Source organism: Cheilinus undulatus, linkage group 5 (assembly GCF_018320785.1).
Source record: "Cheilinus undulatus linkage group 5, ASM1832078v1, whole genome shotgun sequence".
Lineage (NCBI taxonomy): Eukaryota > Metazoa > Chordata > Actinopteri > Labriformes > Labridae > Cheilinus > Cheilinus undulatus.
The window spans coordinates 33,027,992-33,046,260 of record NC_054869.1 but is presented as its reverse complement, the minus strand read 5'-3'; the positions used below and the strand labels follow the sequence as shown (position 1 = coordinate 33,046,260).

At 38.1% G+C, this 18,269-nt stretch overlaps 3 protein-coding genes across 6 annotated transcripts; all 3 read right to left on the bottom strand.

Annotated features, from left to right (window-relative positions):
* Positions 1–922: 922 nt before the first annotated feature.
* dynll1 (dynein, light chain, LC8-type 1) lies at positions 923–3,506 on the bottom strand. Of its 2 annotated transcripts, none has more exons than XM_041788513.1 (3): positions 3,394–3,506; positions 2,499–2,637; positions 923–1,297 (listed from the first exon to the last, which is right to left on the bottom strand). In XM_041788513.1, exons 2-3 carry the CDS (start codon positions 2,628–2,630, stop codon positions 1,160–1,162), a joined length of 270 nt encoding a protein of 89 aa, XP_041644447.1. In that variant the 5' UTR covers positions 2,631–2,637; positions 3,394–3,506; the 3' UTR covers positions 923–1,159. The 2 variants fall into 2 exon arrangements, with proteins under 2 accessions (XP_041644447.1, XP_041644448.1); XM_041788514.1 differs by having other exon boundaries at positions 3,398–3,506.
* A 1,623-nt stretch (positions 3,507–5,129) lies between these two features.
* Positions 5,130–13,996, bottom strand: polb (polymerase (DNA directed), beta). Its single transcript, XM_041788624.1, has 14 exons — positions 13,813–13,996; positions 13,438–13,495; positions 11,249–11,315; positions 10,505–10,579; positions 10,359–10,417; positions 10,184–10,233; positions 9,973–10,024; positions 9,786–9,840; positions 9,630–9,702; positions 9,469–9,539; positions 7,083–7,169; positions 6,901–6,968; positions 6,478–6,617; positions 5,130–6,353 (listed from the first exon to the last, which is right to left on the bottom strand). The coding sequence occupies exons 1-14, from the start codon at positions 13,871–13,873 to the stop codon at positions 6,259–6,261; spliced, it is 1,011 nt and encodes a 336-aa protein (XP_041644558.1). The 5' UTR covers positions 13,874–13,996; the 3' UTR covers positions 5,130–6,258.
* A 206-nt stretch (positions 13,997–14,202) lies between these two features.
* On the bottom strand, positions 14,203–18,045 carry enkd1 (enkurin domain containing 1). Of its 3 annotated transcripts, none has more exons than XM_041788193.1 (8): positions 17,828–18,045; positions 16,370–16,460; positions 15,893–16,117; positions 15,612–15,766; positions 15,365–15,514; positions 15,029–15,165; positions 14,763–14,899; positions 14,203–14,668 (listed from the first exon to the last, which is right to left on the bottom strand). In XM_041788193.1, exons 2-8 carry the CDS (start codon positions 16,452–16,454, stop codon positions 14,508–14,510), a joined length of 1,050 nt encoding a protein of 349 aa, XP_041644127.1. In that variant the 5' UTR covers positions 16,455–16,460; positions 17,828–18,045; the 3' UTR covers positions 14,203–14,507. The 3 variants fall into 3 exon arrangements, with proteins under 3 accessions (XP_041644127.1, XP_041644128.1, XP_041644126.1); XM_041788194.1 differs by having other exon boundaries at positions 15,594–15,766; positions 15,923–16,117; XM_041788192.1 differs by having other exon boundaries at positions 15,594–15,766; positions 17,828–18,039.
* Between the last annotated feature and the right edge of the window lie 224 nt (positions 18,046–18,269).

Sequence of the window (18,269 nt, the reverse complement as noted above, 5' to 3'; positions counted from 1 at the left end):
TATCAGACTCTAGTGTGAGCAGGAACTTGAAACAGATCCTGAACTTACCTGCACAAGCAAAGGAGAAACCTGGAAACCCCAACATGTTGTGAAGATCTTATTTTAAAATAGGCTGAAATGGTGACCCACTACCACATCCAGAAGAACAGTGCTCTTTTACAGTTATTAAAAATATTTAACTCTGTCTTTGGCCTTCCTAGGGATTTTATTACTTTTGCCACGGTTACTTATGTTGAACAATCAGATCCAAGAGCTCTGTGAGCTGATTGTGTGATGGAGTGAGATACACCAGCAAACACTTGATATTTTTCTTTATTCATTATGAAAAAGGTTGTGAAATACATAAAGCTTTACAGTAATTCTATACCATACACTGAACACAACACTCTCGTGTCTGGCTTATGTTCAATTTAAATGCAACTACTTTTAAATAATGATTTCATATTTATTTTTATAAGTCCCACAAACCATCTTGTATTAAACTGATAATTTCTACTTCAGATTCTTTCACACTGATGTTACAGTAGTTGTCAGTTCCTCCTGCATTTGTCATTGCAGCTGTTGATTTTAGTCTGGCATGTAGTTTAATTTAAACTTTTCCTACCATCATTATGTGCTCTTTGTAAAACATGATCTGCCAGTGGTGGACTTCGCTGTACATACTGAGGCCATATTACCGAAGATCTGCCGTGTCCAGCTGGGATCCAAATTTGACAGTGGACCAAAACAGATTTAGAAAGTTCAGATTCTATATCACTTGTGCTGTTCACACTGTTGTGAAAATTCAGATGCAGGCCACCATTACCTGCAGTGTGAACATGGCCTAAGTTAATTGCAGTAATATAACTGAACAGTTGAAGAAATTTAAGTTGCCATTTAGTCAGTGTAAAAGTTTAATGAAAAGACCACAACAGACATTGGACCCAGACAGCTTAAAAGCTATGCTTTAATTAAAAAAATGACATGTCTAATGTAACAAGACAAAAATAAATACAAGTGTTTCATCTCTTTAACATGGCCACGGTTTTTTATACTCAAAAACAAAGTAGAAAGCAGCACAGAAAAAGGCAGCGGCCCCTTGCCAAGGAATGATAAGTGCCTTTGTCGAGTCAGTCAGTACTGTATGTATGGTCAGCCAATGTGGAGAAAATGTGTTCTCTCAGCCAGACTTGAACAACAGAATGGCCACCTGACCCAAATAAAAGTAAATGAAATGCTTGGTCTCATGAGTCACATAACTGCCAAAGTTTCTTCCAACGATGCAGTGCCAGGTCGGGTTATATTTCTTGTCAAACTCCTGTGTGGGACAAAGACAGAAAGGTTTGAGATGAATATGATGGTGAGTAAAGGGACGCATCTCAGACAAGAACACATTCCTTTATGATAAATTTACTGGAAAAAAGGGAAACCACAAGCTGTTGTCATCAGTCTGTACTCATCAGTCTGTACTCATGAGACTGTTTATTGATGGTCACACCAAAGCTGGATGTTAAGAACTCTGTACAAACACCTGTTTCAAGTTCTGTGATTTTAATCAGAAAAAAAGATCTCAGCCAGTATAATAATAATTGTACAAAGAACATTGGTTGTCTAACAGGATAAACCACAGTATAAAGATAAAATAAATATGATCAAAGATGTGTTTATTTTCCATTGATCAGGGCTTCAACTTTTTTCCTTGGAGTGTCCACAACTTACAATGTAAAAAACAGTGAGCAGCCCCAGGACCAACATGGGGGGAAAAATGATGCATTGCTGTCGAAGATTAGCATCAACTTAATTTTTATTCTAGTGAAAGAAATTGCAATAAAACAGGCCCATACATATTTCTTATTACCAACAAGGCCTTTTTATGAACTGTTCAGTGAGTGTTACACTGATTTTAGTTAATATATGGAAAGATAATTTGAACTACCTCCAAGCAGACAAAACCTCACGACCCTCTTAAACCTTTGGCTCCCCTTAAGAGGCCCAGACACTAGGTTGAGATCTAATGCAAGAGATCAATATTTCATGTCATTTGACTGAACAGTCTCCAATCATACTGCTACCTTTGCAAGTATAACAACAAGCTTGTAATACCACCACCATCTTGTAATAAAAACTAACCTTTGTTGGGAATTGTATGGTATGGCTTGAGGGAAGAGCAATATTTTAAAAAAAATAAAAAATTAAAATATAATTTATTCATCTTGGTTAGAGTGGGGCCTCTCCCTGTACTAAGCGGGAATCCACTAAGGAGACAAAAATGTGGGCTAGTGTCTTTTGCAGGAAAGTCAGTCCATGAGGAACAGTTTCCACAGGAAGTGGAAACAATTGCAGGCTAGGTGTAAAACAAGATAATACACAGGATGGACAGTCAGAGAGTGCGAGATAGTTTTACAAAAGCTGTTGCAGCCCTTTCACTTTACAGCTACTGACTGATTTAAATAGTTAGATTTTGGCTTATAAATCCCTCGCAAAATTAATGGTGTTGAATGCGTCGGTAGTGCTTTTACCTTTTTGATGTACGCAGCGATATCTTTCTCGATGTTGAACTTCTCCAGCGCCTGAGTGGCACACTCCACGGCATCCTGCTGCATGTCCTCCGACATGTCGGCATTTTTGATCACTGCCTTCCTGTCAGACATGGTTGCCCTGGGAAACCAAAACACAGCGGTGGATTCATCATCTTCACAGGAGCATTGGCACTCACTCTTATACACAGCATGCCATCGACTCTACATCCTGAGCATCCCAAAAGTCCTCGGCCTCCTCTGACTTCAATAACACAGCATGCAGAGCACCCAAGGACTTTTAAACAAGTCAAAGAAAACGGCATCTAAGTGACGAAGCTATCATTACATAATAATTGACCCACGATATCTCAACTAGCCATTTCTTCAAGTGTTACATAACAACTTCCATCAGCTCGCTGGATGCGCGCTCTGCGTAGTTTCTATGGATACGCAAGACATTTGAGATTATCGTCTCAAATTTACCCGAGGATTCAACAACAATCATATGACATAAGAGCCTGCGAAATGAGAGCGCATTTCAACAACGAACACAACCAAACGTTGGAAAGCACACCAAATCCCCTCATACGTGCAAGATTCCATCATTAACACCAAATTGTCAACAAAAACTAATATTTGAGATAAATATGACTTTTAATTCGCTGAAGTAAGATCTTATAGGGAAAGAGTTTGCCAGCAAATCCTTGCCACATGCAATATACAGCGACGATGAGCTGTTGATTAGCCACCGTTAAAGCACGATAAGTAGCCACTCATTCATCCCGCAAAAGGAAAAAATACCGTGGTACAGTGAACAGAGACGTTACCGCTTTGTACAGTATAAAAACACAAACTACTCATGCTTATTGTCAGCAAGCATGCATATGAAATTTACCTACTGGTCTCCCGGGTAGTGTTTTTTTTTTTTTTTAGTTATTAAGAGACGACCTCTCCTGTTGCGACAACTCCCGCGAAGTGGTTGACACAAAAGTAATGTGGGTGTGCAGCGGTTGGAGACTGCTGCTTTGACGCGTCTCGATTGGCTGATATTAATGCACAAACCGCTGTCATTGGTCCAGTCCTACCAATCTTCCTGGTATTTCTGCTTGCATTTTGTTTCAACCCATGATGCACTGCGGGACCATCGTTGCCGGGGAAACCATTGTAAATAACATGCCCATGCCGCTTCACTGGCGACTGCATTCGAGGTTCAGACAGCGGTTTGTCATTTAGATGAAGAAAGAAAAAAACAAATGTGATTACAGTTTTTTTCTTTTTGGTAAATTAACGTTCTACTTAGAAAAACCTAATTTTGTAGTTTTTTCAAAATAAGAAATACACAATTATTCCATAGATTCAATGAGAACTAGTGTATACGACCATTTCCGCCACTTTAAAAAGGAAAAAATTAAAGTACGGCAATTAAAAATAATAAAATAAATAGATAAAAATCCTAAGTCAAAATTATGAGATAGTAAGTCACAATTATGATTAAAGTAGAAATTATGAGAAAGTGTATCTGATAACTATGACTTTTCATCCCATGATTTTACTATTTCATAATGTAAAATTTGTATCAATTATTTTAATTTTGATCTCATAATTTCGATTGAAGATAGAACTGTTTCTTATTTTTCTTTTCACGTGGCGAAAATGTGCTTTCCCAAAAACAATTGTACAGTATGTTTGTTATCAAGAAAATTCTCTTCTACAACTTAACTTTTATCGTGTTGTATAAAGTACAAACTTTCATTAGTTTTGGTCCTTTATGCCTCCACTAGTTCTAAAACCATGGATTAAGAGGAATCCCAAGAGTACCTTGATGCAGGCAAGATGGCCGACATACATCCAGTCCTTACCGGAAGTCTCAACCGGAAGTCTGTACGTCTAAGGTTAAGCTCAGGCATTAAAACCCAAGTGGTCAGGGTAAGGCAATGGGGAAGGTGATATATTTGAGATCCAGTACCAAGGGTTAGGTTTAGGCGCTGGCAGCTTAGTCTAACAAAAAGAAGAAACTTCGGCTTGGGACTTCCGGCATGAATTGGATGTATCACGACGCCCATGTCGGCCATCTTGACTGCAGTTGGGTCCCTCTCAGAGGAATTGACATGCTTCTAGGGGGGAAATATGGACTTTCTTTAAAATTCACATTTCTTGAAAGCCATAAACAAAGTTATCAGGACATTTGATATAAAATTGTGTACAAAGATAATGGCATATTGTTCAACATAATTGCTGTCCAAAAATGAGATGCTTTGTCTTTTGTTTTTCTTTTCTATTTTGCTATTCTGTTGTATTTCTGTGTACACTGCTATTTTTCTTAGTGTATCTTTCTGAAAAAGCATTATTTAAGAAAAAGACAAATTAACATGTAAATCACCATTCAGACTGAAGCCACTGTCAGGTGAAAAAAAAAGAGAGAGATAAAAACATAACTAGATGGGTATTGTTGTCCCTTGGAATAAAATATATGTAATATGTGATGTGTTTAGTCATCCTGCTACTTTTAAAACACTAAACACTATACATTGTATTTATATAAGTTAGATGAAAACTATGTTTTTTTCCATTTGTGTTTTAAAGGTAAGGGAAATGAAAATACACAAATCATTTATATTTTTCAATCTGTTTATTTCACTCATACACCAAAAATGTAACAGCTTAGGAACTCCCTAAGATTATTTGATCCTTGTTTTTGGTAAAAAAAAAAAAAAATACCCTAAATGTTTTAAATTATTTACAATCGATCTTGAATTTGAAAGTTGTGGATAAAGTGATAAAGTAGCCAAGTAACTGATATCCTGCTACAGAATGGAGAAGAACCTATGTTTCAGATTATGGCTTTAAATTGGGCCAAACTGTAGGCATTTTATTAAAGCAAAAGTTCTTGACCAAGGCACACTTTAGCAGGTTTTCAGTTACCTTGGTACTTTATAGCTTTATCTCCCAATTACTACATTTCTGACATATTTGAGTAATGCTCTGAGCTAACAAATGTTATAGTTCTTAATAGATTCACACCAAATCAGCTCCATTCAATCAATAACCACGGTGAATGAATATCCGCATTAAAAAAAGACCCCATGCCAAATACTTGTCTATAATCAAATAACCAACAAAAAACACATTTTGTATCAGTGTTCCTACTTTTTCTATTTTAGCAAAATTTGAACACATTCTTTAACTTCAGCAGTGAAAAAAACAACAAAATTAAATACAAGATATTTCAGTGATACTGTTTTATAGTCTAACAAGTTTTTCCTTGCATCCTTGCATGACTTGTCTAAGGCTAAGTCTTAATGGCACCAGTGTTTAAATGCTGTGATGATAGTGATGATCACTATTCTTTATGAAGAGCAACAACTGTATCTGAAGCCTTTCTAGTTTAATATAATTTATCATTAGCTATGCAAGAATCCTTTATGGTATATGTAGAGTTAAAAGTCAAAGTGTTGAATAAAATAAATCAGTGTACAACATGATTTACAACTTTAAAAATGAGACAAAAGGCCTTAAAACAGATACCTGACTGATAGAGATTGACATTCAAAGTAAAATCTTATTTTAACAACCATATGAAAAGTTTTTTTCTGCCCAGTACCAAGGATTAAAATGACTTTCACAGTTCTTTTTTTTCAATAGCATACTTTCATGGCGATTAAAAGAGTGAAGCATTAACACACATTTGTTAAACTTGCATTCCATCTTGTTTGTAGCTTCAAAGACAAAGGGATTGAAAAAGTGTAAGCTGTAATTTGAATCACTCGCTGCGGTCCTTTGGCTCCCTGTATTTATAGTGGATGTATTCAAAGATGTCTCTCTCGCTATCCACAGGCAAAGGCTCCCCTGCCACACCTACAAAGAAAAATCAGCTGTTACTAATGTGGAAAGTAGGAATTATTAATCATTAGCTGACCAAAATAATTCAAACATTGCTAGCTTCACCAAGTTCACTGTGTCGTATTTGACTGAGACTCACCAGTGACGCCGAGTGGTCGAATGGTGTACTCATTGAGAGTAAAGCCCTTCTCCAGAGCATGAGCTCTCATGTTTTTATTGAAGATATCACTTCCAGTGAAATACAGAACCCCACAGTAGTACTGGTCCTTGGGAATTAACCTTTAAGAAGAGGAGAGAGGACAGTTAGAGGGTTGGAGCAATGAGAGATAAGAATGAGAAGAAGTCCTCTTTTTCAGTTTTATTCCACTGTTATTGTTTGTTACTAGATCTGTTTGTTATTTGCTGAGTGAAACTTTCATTTGATTCCCTCCAGATTTGATTCCCTCAACAAACGTGTGTCAAATGATTCATCATCACTGACTCAGTCCAAGCTGTATTGGATAATTACTACATGAACTACGTGGCTAACTGTAAATGTCCAGAGCAATATAAACTGTGGCACCTGATATCAATACGCCTGTGAAGGTATTCTTCTTCGTCCTCATCACTCTGCTGCAGCTGGCAGACTCCCTGGAAAAACAAAATCCACACATCACATCATCTCAACAGTAATGCATTTTATGTGTACCTAATTATCAATCTAAACACCATCAAGATAGAGCTAAACATCAGCAGTAACCTTACCATGAACTTAGTGTCTCCTTTAGACAGTGTGTCGGTCACAAACTCAATGGACTCCAAGTGGTCGACCACTCTGTGGAGGAGCTTAGGCTGAAAAAGAAAATAAACTGAACCATGAGGTATCAATAGATCAACAAGATAACACACTGAATTCATAACGGAGTTAAAGGTCTCCAGTAGCATGATTGAGGCAGAAATGATACACAAACAGAACTGTGAGGGAACTGTGCCATGAATTCTGCATGCTCAAAAAGCTGATGCTTTACTGTGAATGCCCAACTTTCTTCTTCTGTGTCTGATCAGTTGTAGATACACATAGGTGACTTACACAACCTTGATGGGTAATGGACGTTAGGGGAGATATTTCACTAGTTTATCAGTCATGGACAGCTTTCTACAGATATAAAATATTTAAAATAAATAGAGAGACAGGGAAAAACACTTTTTGTTGTCTATTATAAACTCTGGTTAACTGTCTGTATAGGACACATCACCTGCAGAATGCAATGTGCACAACACTGCATTTTTGTATGAACTTTGGAAATAAAAATTCACTATGAATTTTCATTGCTGCAGCAATGCAGCACCTTCATGTTTTCCTTCAGAAATGTCTGTAAATTTGAATACATTACAGACTCCACTTATCCCGTGTGAATGGACTGCACCAAACACTGACATCCGGAGTAATCCACAAATTATCAGAGCAGTTTTAGTCATAGTTTTAGTTGACTAAATTAACACTGGTATGGTCACAAATGTGATACTTCTGAAAAACTTTCATTGCAGCCTCAGATTCTGGAGCTTCTCCACTCTTTTCCAATTATCAGTAACTGCTAGCTTCTGCTTGCAGACTAAAAAGACTGATAACTGCAACATTTAGAGCCAAGCCTATATCATAGTAAACCTTATCACTAACTAATAGTGAACAAGTCCCGCACCATGGCAATAGCTCTACTAGCTAGCTAGAATTTCTTTTTGAAGGGGCTGCCATCTTGAAAAGCTTATAAAATGGCCTAAGTCACACTCTTAACTTAGGCCATTTTATTACAGGGGTAGAATCGCATGATCTGTTCAACTGAGGATGTGGATGATTTTACCAGAGGTGGCCAGCCTAATGAAGAGCTGATTGAGGCAAAGAAAATCATAATTTGTATCTAAAAATGGCTTACGCCATTATTTTAGAAAGGTGACAAATATTGTGCAGAAGATGGCACTGAACTGCTAAAGCTGCATGCTAAAGTTTTAAAGACAGTGCATTCAGACAGTATTGAGAAAGTATACCCTCTTAATTTTTTTCAATTTTGTAATGTTTCAACCTGATACCACAGTTGTTTAAATTCATTTTTTTCTCTCATTAAACTACACTCATCTACTCTCAGTGGGAAAAGCGGGAGTTAAACTGCTAATGCTGCATGCTAAAAAAGTAGAAATACACTGAATGTACCTACTTTGTCACGTCGTTTCTTCAAGCCAATTAAAATACCCTTTTATCTGAATCAGCCTTTAGGTATGCTACATGCCAGAATTAAATTAATACCACACCACTGACAAACATCTGCTACTGATGCTGATTCTTGTCACATTATTTTCTGAGGGGCTAATGTCTGTCAACAGGGCTGTGACCTGCCAAAACCAATTTTAAACTGATGCACTGATCCTAAAAAAAAGTTTAATATAGCCAGTTTTCCATGAAAGACACTGCACATGTTGTGGAAAGGCTGGAACTGAGCTGCTAAAACTGCATGCAGACTATTGTCAAGCTTAGCACTTACTAGCTTGCATCAGGGGCAGATGTAGCTTTTGTGATATTGCTGGCAAAAACAGCTGATTACACCTGATGTTCTAGCAGCTTTCAGAGCAATAACACTTCCAACTAAAAACTAATAATCCCTCACTAAAGCTGTTTCACTGAACCTTGAGGTCACAGCACAAGCCTGCAAACAATCACAGATGACTTTTAATGGAAGCTAAGTGGCAGCTTTCCAATTTACAAGGTGCTTTCACCCCCCCCCCCCCCCCCCCCCCCTAAAGGCCATCCCATCGCTTCTGGCTTCACTCAAGGACTCAATGGAACAAAGAACAAAGAAACAGACACTGTTTTTTTTGAAGATGTTGGATGAAAAGAAAAGGAAATACACATCCGCTAATCCCAGTAAAGCAAAGAAGGGACAGGACTTGAGCAGGTAACCCTCCAGTTCCAATTCCCAACACAACACACTGAGCCACTGCTGGCCCCAATGACTTTAATATAAACTATAAACAGTTTCTGAAGACCTGGGGTAGTGGTAAATGTGCTCCTTTCTCAACCAAAGAAAAACTATTTTCTACATTAAATTACTGACTTTAAATTCACACTGTATAATTTTTTACTGTAGTAGAAAAGCCCCACCTGTTTCTCAGTCTCAGAGGTGTAGTTTGGGTGAGTCAGCAAAATATCAATATCACCACTTGATGCAGCACCTGGAAATTAGAAATAGGTGAATTAATTTTAATGGTTACATGGGTTTGATTGGAAACTGAGCATCAACAAGAAGAACCTAAAAGTCTCACCTCTCCTGTAGCTTCCACAGATCGTTCCAATATATTCTGGATCAATTTTCTCCAGCTCTTCTAGAATCAATGCCTAAATAAAGCATCAATATAAGGTGTAAAAAAACTTCAAATATTCATATTATATGCCAACAAATATTTAGCGGGCGATCTTACCTCCATCTTTTCCATTTCAGCTCGAGGGATCCTTTTCTCAAATTCCTCAAAGTACCTGAAGGCATGAATTGATCCATCACATACAGCTCAGGTATCAGTGGAAAAAGGCTTTTCAGTCTTTAAAGCGTTTTTATCAATAGTAATAAATTAGATATTTGGAAATATCAGCACATTCAGTTAAACTTACCTGAGTCCAATCTGTTGATGATGATTTAGTTTATGTTCAATCTTTTTCAGATCTGTAAAAAAATGAATGATGGTCATAGAAATAAATTTAAAAAATGAGTGCACATTATTTCAATAATTGAGACAGCAGAAGACTGTCCAAAATGATACTGATTCATACCGATATGGCATGACATTAACTGATTACTTAAACAGTAAAAAAATTAAGTCACCTTCTAAAGTCTTCACTCCTTCTTCAAAAAACTTCCTTGCAGCAGCAGGGCTTGAGTAAAAAATCGGAAGTTATATTGGTTGGTTACATGAAGTGCAAACAGCAAATCAATGTGAACAGTGACTCTGCAGTGGTCAGAAAACTGTTCATATACTGAAAGGACTCAAGGAACATACCCAATTCCAGTGACCCTTGTGAGGAAGTTAATGGAAGAGCTTGTGTCATCACTTCGAATCTAGGATTGAAAAGTAGCACATCATAGGTCAGTGTAATGTGCTAACATTAGGTCATTATTACACACCAAAATCCCCCAAAGACTCACCTTTTCTAGTTTTCGTAGTTTGCCTGTTTGTAGAAACTCATCAATCTTTTCTGCTATTTTAGCTCCAACACCTTCCTGTTAAAGTGTGGACAACAAACATGAGGGTGCTGAATAGTGCTTTCAGCAGCAGTTACATAAGATGATAAAATCTTTCAGGCTACAGCAGAAGGCATCACACAACACAAACCACACTGGCATGAACACAACCGTGGAAGAGAAGACAAATAGTGATGTTGTCATTTCCAGTTTCCAGGCACCATTATACTGAAATGAACTGTCTTACAGCAGATAAAGTCCTCTGTCCCGGTCAAGTTCAGTGCAGAGGGACAGATATTAAGAACAGCTCCAAACAAAGTGTCAAACTATGAAACAATATGACTGAGGGAAAACTGAATTAAGTCTTGATCCATCTTTGACAATCATTATGATCAATGTCACCATTTTACTTTCATGACAACTTCCTTGTAAACAAACTTTCTGACGAGTAGTTTGAAAGATGTACCCACTGATATATAGGCAGCAAAAAGGAGACAGACACATCCAATATCATTATTCAAATCTAAAATACACTGACAGTATACTAGCACGTATCAGTATGACACTGCATTAAAAGCCTCTTAAACTGTGATTGCTACACAATATTTCAATATCTAATTGGACTGTTATCACTGCGTTACATTTGCCCATAAAAAGATAAATTGATGAGGTTTTGGAAAGGTAACAACTAAAGATAAAATCACAAACCAGTTTCTTGGCCTCTTCTCCGCTTTTGATTTTGGTGGGGTATTTGGCAATGGTAGATGCTGCTTTCCTAGACAGAAAATATTTAGAAATAAGGTACAATTTGTGAAAATGCAAATTTGTAAATATCAATACAAAAACATGAAGATTCAGAACAATTCCAAGATTTTTTAGGTGTTACAGAATCCAAGTTTTATCAAAGTTAGAAATCAACTGATCAATTCCAATCTCATCTGACATCATATCTGCTACATAGTCTATTTCCTGTTTATTTACTACATATGGTAAGGTAAATCCAGTTTTATATTTTATATCTAGTAATGTATTCTCTCTTCTTTAAAAATGATAATTCAAGTGAAGATGTGTTTTCTTATGTAGGGCAAAAACATGCTTGTTAGGTTAATTTGTGACTCTACATTGGCCGTAGGTGAGAGTGTGCCTGGTTGTCTGTCTGTTCATGTCAGCTCTGTGATTGACTGGTGACCAGTCCAGGGTGTACCCCACCTCTTGCCCAATGACAGCTGGGATAGGGTCAACCCCCAACGGGATAAGCGGTATGGAAAATGGATGGATGGATGGGTGTTTCTTTATTTATCTACTGCTCTATTTGTAATTGTACTAAGCATTATAAAGGATTGATGAATCTCACAGGATATGAAAGACTTTATATTTAATGTGATCTATGATCTTTGCCTACTTGAAGTAAACCTAAGCTTTACTTTAGTAAACTTAGCACAAAGGTAAGGAAATTTCTGCTCTGTAGATTATTTCCTTGTTGTGAGAACACTTAATTTCCCTTTGAAATGGTGCCACATTTATAAGGATCATGCATTTTTTAGCCTGACATGCCAGATGTATGTGTGAAACACATCCATCTGGAAAACCTTCCATAGCCAGTGTTTGGGAAAGGGCAGAGCCTTTGAAAAAAGCTCAAAGGGCGATAGGATAAATGTTCTGTCTGTCACATCTTTATGGGCCAATCAGAGGAACAGAACACGTGACATCATTGCTGATACTGAGGTGCGCCACTACCAAGGAATAAACTCCATAGCGAACTGCATAACGTGAACCATGGCCACTGTAGACATGTCAGTACACAACCTACTTTTGTCTTTGAAAAGAAAAAATACTCAGTGCTGTTCTGATAAAACTTACACAGCATAGCAGCATCCATGCTAGTCTCTTTCACCATAACTGCACCAGCCTCTTGTCACTGTTTGCTTACATCACGACTCTGCTGCGCCCAAAAGTAATGCACCTCGATGCTGATTGGTCCCGTCACTTTCTAACCAGGCCCAAACTGTTCAGAGGGGACCTTTGCAAGATGGATTTGCCAGTGAGAAACACGGAAACTGGTGAATCCATCTGCTTTGCAAGGTTAGCATTTGTGGGATGAGCAACAGAACTGAGTATGTGGGTTGCACTCATGAAAAATGTGCCAGATCTTCTCAGATTATTTTGCTCTTGACTTTGGTGTTGAATGGTGCATTGGATGACTGAAGTCTGAAGAAACAAGACATTGTCATCTTGGAGGACAGAGTTCGATCCCAGACTGTGGAGATATGGGATTGCCACTGGTTGCAGAATCTCTTCTTGATTTCTCTCTGTATTGAGATGGCCTCCAATGATGACAAGCTTAGTTTTTCAGGTGAGGAGGATGCCACCCCACCCCATCACACTGCCTCAGCCATTCTCTCTCCACCTCCCGTTCTCTGCGTTCTACCACACTTTAACCCTATGATCCAACTGCCACAGGCAGAACCTGGACTCATCGCTGAACATAACAGGTGCCAATCAGGCACCTGCTGGTCAGTACCTGGGGGTACCAGACGCTAAAAAACAAAAGACAACAGCAACACTGAAATAAGCTGTTTGGCACTGGCAGAGAAGATTTGTCAAGTTTTCATGGGAACAATCCACATACTCAGCTCTGCTGCTCATCCCACAAATACAAATACTCACAAATGTGGCACTATTTAAAGGGAAGCATCATTTCCAACGGTATAAGACTTAATGCCAAGAAGCATTTTTTCAACAAAGAAATAACCTACCAAATACAAATTCCATTACCCTTTGTACTACGTTTTTTATAAACCAGCGATCAAGCTGTCTTTGCTTTGCTGTTTCATGCACAATAAGAACCCCAGTATTCAAACAAAGCAAACCTTACAACTAGAGATTCAGAAGCTTACCTGTAAGCGTTGTACTTATGAATTGCCCTGTTGACATTTTTCTCGTAATTGGCCAGCTCTGGAAATCGAAAAAAAGAAATCCTATGGCTTTAAATATATGTCATATACCAATACATCAGGATCTGCAACGTCAGCCAGAGCCATTTAAGTGACTAAGCACTGAATGTTTAAGCATAGACACCCGGATTTTGTTTCAAAACAAACCAGATGGCAAACATTGGGATAACACACGACTATCTTCTCTGCTGTATAACATTTGCTACTTGTGCATGCTGTGTAACCAGTGTTATTTATACTTTAAACGGGACCAACTGTCACACTGTAAGAGATGGTTAGCTAATGTAATGCTACACATTCTGACTCCTCTTCACCTACCGACAAGAAAGTCTGTTATTCCCTCGTTTAGAGATTCCTGTGGCGCCTTTCTCTTGCTCATTGTTGATTTAACAAGTTTTCTAATGTCAGTGAGAATTTGACCCTTTAAGCACGACCGAACCTTAAAGTTTCATTCAAATCTTCGCTAGCTGCTAACTAGCAGAGTAGCTAGCCAAAGCTGAACAATGACCGAAGGACGTTGAGGGGGTGGGACGTACGTGTTACGTCATTGCCCAAAGTTGGGACGTCAGCAGCCATAGACAAAAGTATGTGTACCATTTCTACTTTGTCAGCAGTGAACCGCGCTGCACTTTTTGATACCCCGTACATTAAAACACACAAACACCATAACATAACGAAAATGTTATATATTGAAAAGCACCAGCCAGTTTTACACAATGAACAAGCTAATCAGATAACGCTTCTATGGATCAGAAGAAGACAACAGTGCATCTGTTATTCAGTAGCATATAAGGTGCTAGAGGTAACATGATCATTAACTAGACATTGTAAAATCCAATAAGTTAATTTAAAAAAATGTTCAAAGCACAACAAATACTGTAGACAAATTATATATAATGACACAGACATCAATTTAATTCAAGGGTCAGCCTCATGTTACATAATTCAACCAAATCTGAAATTATCTCAACAAAGCAGTGCATGTACAGGTCCATCTCCTCATTCCCTCCGTGTTAGGAATCTATTTTAACATAAACTTTGTCCCTGGAGAATATTTTAATGGCTTCCTCGATTTCTGAAAGCCTGCAATCAAATTGAGCCCGACGTGTCCGAACACTCAGATTGTCTGCTTTGAGAGGGAGTGACAGCAACTCGGTGACAAGGGAGCGATGGGCTGTGGGAAAAACAGCAGGGCAACAATTAGAGAGGCAAATACTCATTATGTGTGTTGTTAATTTAAGGGCTGATACAGGGAAACTGGGGCATACTGTCTTTGAGGGACTTCAGCGTCTCCTGTCTCTCATTTTCAGGCATCAGTGTGTGACCAGCTGGAGCTGAAGGATCAGGTGCATTTCTTCTCCTTTCCTCCTCCTCTCTTTGCCACTGCTCCTTCCTTTCCTCAAGACTGAATGTGTTTCGTTTTGGACAGAACAAAATTACCGGCAATAGTAAAGCAGTATGGAGGAATATGTTTTGAATTGATAAGAATAATGTTTTCAGAATAATTAGGTGAATAGGGTGTAATAATACTCACTATTGAGGCACCTGACCCTTTACTGCAGTGGGGATTGGCTTGTTTTTGAGGTTTGTCAGTGATTGGGACCGGCGCAGAGTAGTTTTCCCTGCAGCTCTTGCATTATATTTTATGAAGTCTATTGGCTGGCCTTGCACCTGTAACCATGCATACATGTAAGAATTAAAAATATCAAAGACAATTGAAGATAATTAGGGATTTGGGAAAATGCAATTTCATGATGTTTGAAAATGGAGAGTTACATTCACTTTTCTTTAATATTCTTTACCAGAAAAAAATATATCCTCAACTACATAAGTGTATGTTTATGAGTAAAAATCTTTTGGTAGTTCTCACTTGCAGGCTCTCTACAGAGTTGCAGGATGCTGGGCGTTTCAGAGCTACAAGAGAGGTTGTGGACTGAGGTCTTGGAATGGCAGCAGATCCTCCCTTAGAGTGGGCCTTCAGGAAGTTTTGACACTCTGGTTTTGGGGTTGAACTAGACACCTACATTGAAGAAAATGAATTAAAGGCAATCAATGTGAAATAGTCCAAATCTTCTATAATGTGCAGATGTACTCCTTACTTGAAGCTGTGCCGTCACCTTTGATGAAACATTTTGGTATTTGGAGGAGGTCCACAGAGCTTTGACAGGAACTGGACGAGACTGAGCTCTCTCAGCCTCCTGCTCCTTGCAGCGTCTCTGGATCTCTCTGAGCCGGCGTACATTCTCTTTACCAAAATCGTGACTTCGCTGCTCTGTGGGTAAAGAATCACAATGGTGATCTAAGTTGCTCAGTTCTTTATTTAGTTATTGTGCTTCCTTAATAGCTGGAAAAAGTGCAAGATAAAACAGAAGTCACCAATAGCATGAACATCACTTACTCTGTTTGATAACAGGGGTGATAGCAATACCGTCTAGTTTGAGTAGTTCCCCCACTACCCCTCTCTGTCCTCTTTCCAGGATATGGGCAGCACTGGGGCCAATACGGGGAGGATGTGCTGGGGTACGAGCACTGTAGCAGCCAGGGTACAATACTGGATCTGGAGCAAGCGGCCCTGAGAGCAGGTCCAACGTCCCATTGTGGTTTCCCTCTAAGCGACCACGAGCTGAAGAGTTAAAAATCAGGATATCAAATAATGTAAATCATTCATTAAAAAGGAACTATCTGGGATGGTTCTTATGAACACACACAAAACACATGAGAATCAGTCCAATCCAAATGACTGACAACTTCTTTACGCTGAGCTGGGAGTTATCTGACAAAAAAGGCTGCTTCAGTCTGTCATACAGATGCTAAGTAGGCTTGACATAGAACAATATCACTGACCGTCTCATGGAGATTTTAGGTTGCAACATACCTGAAGCAGGTCGCTTGTAGTACTGAGGAAACAAAGAAGGGTCAGGGGGTATAGGGCCAGATATGGATGAAGGTCCCTCACACATCTGAAGCTGTAATCCATGAAAATATAAAAACAACAAGCAAAAATCGAGAATTTAAACGTATTAAGAGTAACTATTAAACTCAAAAAAGTATGGACAAAGATTTATTCCACCTTGTGATAAGTTAAAAACCACGACAGTAATAAACTACTGGTTTAGCTATGAATGCAGGTAGCATAATAAATACAAGCCCTGAATGATTGTAAAACAAATCATAGAGAATGACAAAAAAAAACCTCTGCATAAGAATATTTGCAGTGCTGCACTGCATTACATGTGTATATTTTCGAATACTACAACAGCTATTTTGTTTACACCTGGATAAAACGAACAAGTGAATTAATACACCAGTGGCTATCAAGATGAGATATAAAAAAATATTCAACCTTTTTGTTTCAGTTGTTACTCATCCAGTGCCATACACAAACACATGCATGTCATGTAAGAGCTTATTTATTCTTCTTTTTAGTTTTTAGCTATATCGGTTTGCAGTCCATTAGTCAATACAAACAGTGCTTAACAAATGTATTAGACCACCACCCAAAGTAAGGTTTATGCCACAGCTGCCCTAAATTAACAGCATTGGTAATTACCAAAATCCTTTTTTATGTTTCTGCAATGGTTAATACACCAATATGTAGAAGCTCTTTCACTGAAATGATATTTTTAATGCTAAAATATAACCATTATTGTTATCCATGAATTTTCAAATTTACTGATTTACAACATAACTGAAAAAATAGTAAAGCACATTATTATTTATTGATTACTATGTCAAATATATTTATTTACTTGCATTCCTGAACAGAAAAATGAGTTTTAGTGGTTGAATGTTATGCTTGATTCATTTCTGACTTCTCAGAGAAGCCCAGTGAGCCGGCTCAAATTTGGGTATAAAAAGGTGAATTCAGTTTGAAAGTCCTCATTCCTGTTCAAAATGGTAAAACGTGCAGAGCTCACTGTAAATGAAAGAGTCCGCATTAAAGCACTCCTGATGCTGGATGGTGTCTGAGACAAACATGACAGGTGGTCTAATAAATTTGTTAAGCACTGTATATAACAATCATCACCTCTCAAATAAAGTGACACAAATATACAGTATGTTATAAATATTCGTTCTGTGAAACTAAAACATTTATCTAGATGTTTCCCCCCACTTTATCGCCAGGCTTACCAAACAATCTTAACTTACAGGTATTGTAAATAAACGTGGTAAAATTAGCAAGCTGTGTTTTCAAAAGAGGCTCTGTCGACGACATCCTCTAACGCAAAATACAAACAGGCATTCAAAGTCTCGTCCCCAGCATTTATCGTCCATTCTATATTAAATGCAACCGGTTAGCCCGCATACAAAATATATAAGATAATAATCTCACCTTTAATGCGGTCTTGTTTTTCAGTTGAGGATTTTGTTCACGCAGACTGATGACGCTGAGGTATCAACACTTGTTTAAATGTTCGCCACCATGGCAACGGAGCAGCCGCGCATAGACCTATATCTATTAGACTATGATCAAGTTGGAAATGACCGCCAAAGTGAATCAAAACTGTTTTATTGTTCTACAGCTGGGGGTTCGTCAATAACACTGAGGCAGATAATCGCTTTAATTCAATGAAAAGTATGTTCAATCAAGCATTTCGCAGTCAGCGTTTGTTAAAAGAATGATGTATTGGTATAGAGACAAGCAGAAAAATACAGCAGGAATTTCCATACCAGTGATAAAAACAAATAAAACCAGTTACAGCCCTTGGCCCTGATAACAACGAATTAAGGGTTTGTTAGGTAAACCAGGTCGCTACTTTAAACTATTGTTTACC

Coding starts and splice junctions, on each gene's coding strand:
- polb (XM_041788624.1), bottom strand. CDS start 13,873: ATGAGCAAGAGAAAGGCGCCACAGGAATCTCTAAACGAGGGAATAACA. Junction 10,025..10,183: donor AGGAGTGAAGACTTTAGAAG/GTGACTTAATTT, acceptor ATTTTTTTACAG/ATCTGAAAAAGATTGAACAT. Junction 9,703..9,785: donor CTGAAATGGAAAAGATGGAG/GTAAGATCGCCC, acceptor TGCTTTATTTAG/GCATTGATTCTAGAAGAGCT.
- dynll1 (XM_041788513.1), bottom strand. CDS start 2,630: ATGTCTGACAGGAAGGCAGTGATCAAAAATGCCGACATGTCGGAGGAC. Junction 1,298..2,498: donor TCGCTGCGTACATCAAAAAG/GTAAAAGCACTA, acceptor TGTCCCACACAG/GAGTTTGACAAGAAATATAA.
- enkd1 (XM_041788192.1), bottom strand. CDS start 16,454: ATGTGTGAGGGACCTTCATCCATATCTGGCCCTATACCCCCTGACCCT. Junction 15,767..15,892: donor CACCCCTGTTATCAAACAGA/GTAAGTGATGTT, acceptor CTTTACCCACAG/AGCAGCGAAGTCACGATTTT. Junction 14,900..15,028: donor AAGGGTCAGGTGCCTCAATA/GTGAGTATTATT, acceptor AAACACATTCAG/TCTTGAGGAAAGGAAGGAGC.